Raw genomic sequence first — 2,658 nt, 5'->3', positions numbered from 1 at the left:
TTGGATTGAAGAACCCTTTCCTAATTTGATTAGGAAGCTGATCTTGAAAGGATATGAGTTAGGGGATGAATTCTACAGAAAGAACTATTCTTTTCTACAATTTGCTTTCTTCCTTTGCTCTTGCCACCCTACCTTGTTTGATCTCCAGTTCTTGGAGTGATCAAAATTAGATCTTGATATTGTTTCTTAATAGAAGAAACTATTTTGAAGTTCTACTCACATCCTTGCTTGATTCTTGCTAAAGAATTGGGGTTCTTGTTGAAGAATATCCTTGTTGATCCTACCTCACCCTAAGTTGTGTCATTGTCAGTGGAGGAAGGATTTGGTGAATTCTTTGGGTGTGGACACCTACGTTTGGGAACTACTGTTGATTCCGTATTAGGTATATCCCACCCTTAATCTTGGTTTCAAATTTGGTCTTATTTGTTTCAAAATTGAACATTGAAAAATGTATTTTTTCTAATTCGGAGAATAGGATTTTCGGAAGGGAGAGAAAATTTTTGAAATTTCTCCCAACCACCCTGCATGGTTCGGCCATCCATATGATGGATCTCCCTTCCCTTCATTTGTACCCTATATTTTTGCATTTGCACTCCTTCCAAATTGAGCTTAGTAAAAATGACGACAACCTGAGTTAGATAGTGTGTCATGCACAAGAAGTTGAAAAGCAACTTGTCTATTTTTTCAAACAGCCACAGTTTTTCCAAAGCAAGGCACATATAAACCCCCACCTATATATCTAGCTTGAGAACCATACTAACCAACCATGGCATGACGAAATATTAAAAGAAAGGTGACCACTTTTAACAATATACAAGAAATTTATAAATTAAGAAAAACTACATAGAAAGAACAATAACAGAAAAACATATTTGGGAACATAGTTGGGATCCATTTATAGTCATAGATTATTTTAGACAAGATAATGGTACAAGGACAGTTCATGATATATGAACAATGCCCTAATGTTATGATAGGAAAGCTCAAAACTTTTTGATATTTCATATTGATCGATTGAGACAAGATGGTCATGCAAATATAGGAACATTTATTTCACTACATGACTCCACCTTTATTTCTTTGCATCTCTTGAGGGTCTCAAGAGTGTAAGAGTCTAGGGTCGCTCTTCTCTTGATATCAAACCTTTCCATTGCATCTGTAAAGAGCTGTAGTTCTTCAAATGTACCATATGCATCGTAAGTATCATATAGAATTGAAGTCATGGCTATTACTTTGGTTAGGATCATCCAACCAAGAGAGTACTGAGGTTCTGGATACACTCCCGTCATCCAAAAATTACACTCTACCACTATGTTTCTAGCATATGGTATCTTTGATGCAAAATCTAAATCTTTCCACCACCTTTAATAAAGATGGATATAAACAAGCCTGAATTAGCTAGAACTTAATTACCTTGAGGGAGTGTATTGTGGAGGGGAGAATAGTGAAAGAAACTCACTCACTCACCTTGATATTTGGCTTAGTTCCTTGAGATGTAATGACTGTAATTTATTGAAATCCAGCTTTGCGAGCTTTAGCAAAACTTCATTCTGTTGATAGAAAGAGATGTAATGTCGTTTCTCTAACTTAAGCATGCCTTTGTGGAAGGGCTGCTCTAGGGCATGCATTACTTGTTGAGCTGTGGTAAAAGCAAGGGCTTCATCTACAAGTTCTTCGCATATCCCAAGATGTGCAGCTTCATACAAACTTAGCATGCCTCGTATGTCTCTAGTTAAGCTATCATTAAATTTTCCATGTTCATCTTGGAATTTGTTGAATACATCTGCTTGACCAACAAAAAAAAGAAAAGTAGAGGTATAAGTTGGATGTAATAGGGCCAGGTTTTAAGCCAACCTAATGCCAATCCTAAATATTGCGTCCAAGCTTGAGCTCAAACCAAACTAGGGCTAGGTTTTATTCATTTATTGTAAATGAATAAAAGTGCATTATTGTTTCATGTTGATATTGGTATGTTTCTGTGAAATTACCCTTTAAACTGAACACTTATGAGACTCGTATTAATTTACAACATTCTTAGCCATTGAATAGACTTGGAGAATTTATCCTACCAAGGATGACACTGATGTGTTGCCAATGAAGTTGGGGTAGCTTGTCTCAACTACTAGGATTAGACCCAAAGTACATGCAATGTATGTTTGGTTGAAACCCTGAACGTGAATCATTTTCCAATTATGCCTTGGGCCTCGGAGATTGATGGAAAAAATCGGAAAGTTAGACATAACCCCTAGACTTGTTTATGGTATTGTACTAGGTGTTGGATTTGACTGTCTTTGATATGCCAATCAGTGAGATCCATTGTAGGTCAAAACCTGGGTATGTTGGGGCAGTTTGAGAATTCACTTAAGTGGGTGATCATAGTGATAGGATCTACTTCTTTGTCAAACAAAGTGAATGATAGGGTTTACCTTTTCTCTGATGGAAACCTAAACTATTAGTAATTGATTTCAACAGTATTTGAGATTTGGTTTTGCAAAATATATTTATGTTTTATGAAAAAAAATGTTTACAAAAGGTTTTAATTCCTAGAATCCATCTGAGTAGAGAATGTGACATTGTACTTTATAGCTAAGGGAGAGGTCATTCCTTGTCGTGCAGTGTTTAATCATTATGGGCCGAGAGGTTAAGTGTAAGAGACCA

General features: G+C 36.2%; 1 protein-coding gene across 1 annotated transcript; it reads right to left on the bottom strand.

Annotated features, from left to right (window-relative positions):
• Positions 1-1,028: 1,028 nt before the first annotated feature.
• Positions 1,029-1,715, bottom strand: LOC148878038 ((-)-germacrene D synthase-like). The gene is made up of 2 exons (XM_088971435.1): positions 1,468-1,715; positions 1,029-1,362 (listed from the first exon to the last, which is right to left on the bottom strand). Exons 1-2 carry the CDS (start codon positions 1,713-1,715, stop codon positions 1,029-1,031), a joined length of 582 nt encoding a protein of 193 aa, XP_088827561.1.
• Positions 1,716-2,658: the final 943 nt, after the last annotated feature.

Source organism: Nelumbo lutea, chromosome 1 (assembly GCF_056320005.1).
Source record: "Nelumbo lutea isolate HS-2025 chromosome 1, American lotus-T2T, whole genome shotgun sequence".
In the NCBI taxonomy this organism is placed as follows: Eukaryota; Viridiplantae; Streptophyta; class Magnoliopsida; order Proteales; family Nelumbonaceae; genus Nelumbo; species Nelumbo lutea.
Note: the sequence above shows the minus strand (reverse complement) of the source record. Positions and strands in the feature narration are given on the sequence as shown.

Coding starts and splice junctions, on each gene's coding strand:
- LOC148878038 (XM_088971435.1), bottom strand. CDS start 1,715: ATGCTAAGTTTGTATGAAGCTGCACATCTTGGGATATGCGAAGAACTT. Junction 1,363..1,467: donor GAACTAAGCCAAATATCAAG/GTGAGTGAGTGA, acceptor TCTTTATTAAAG/GTGGTGGAAAGATTTAGATT.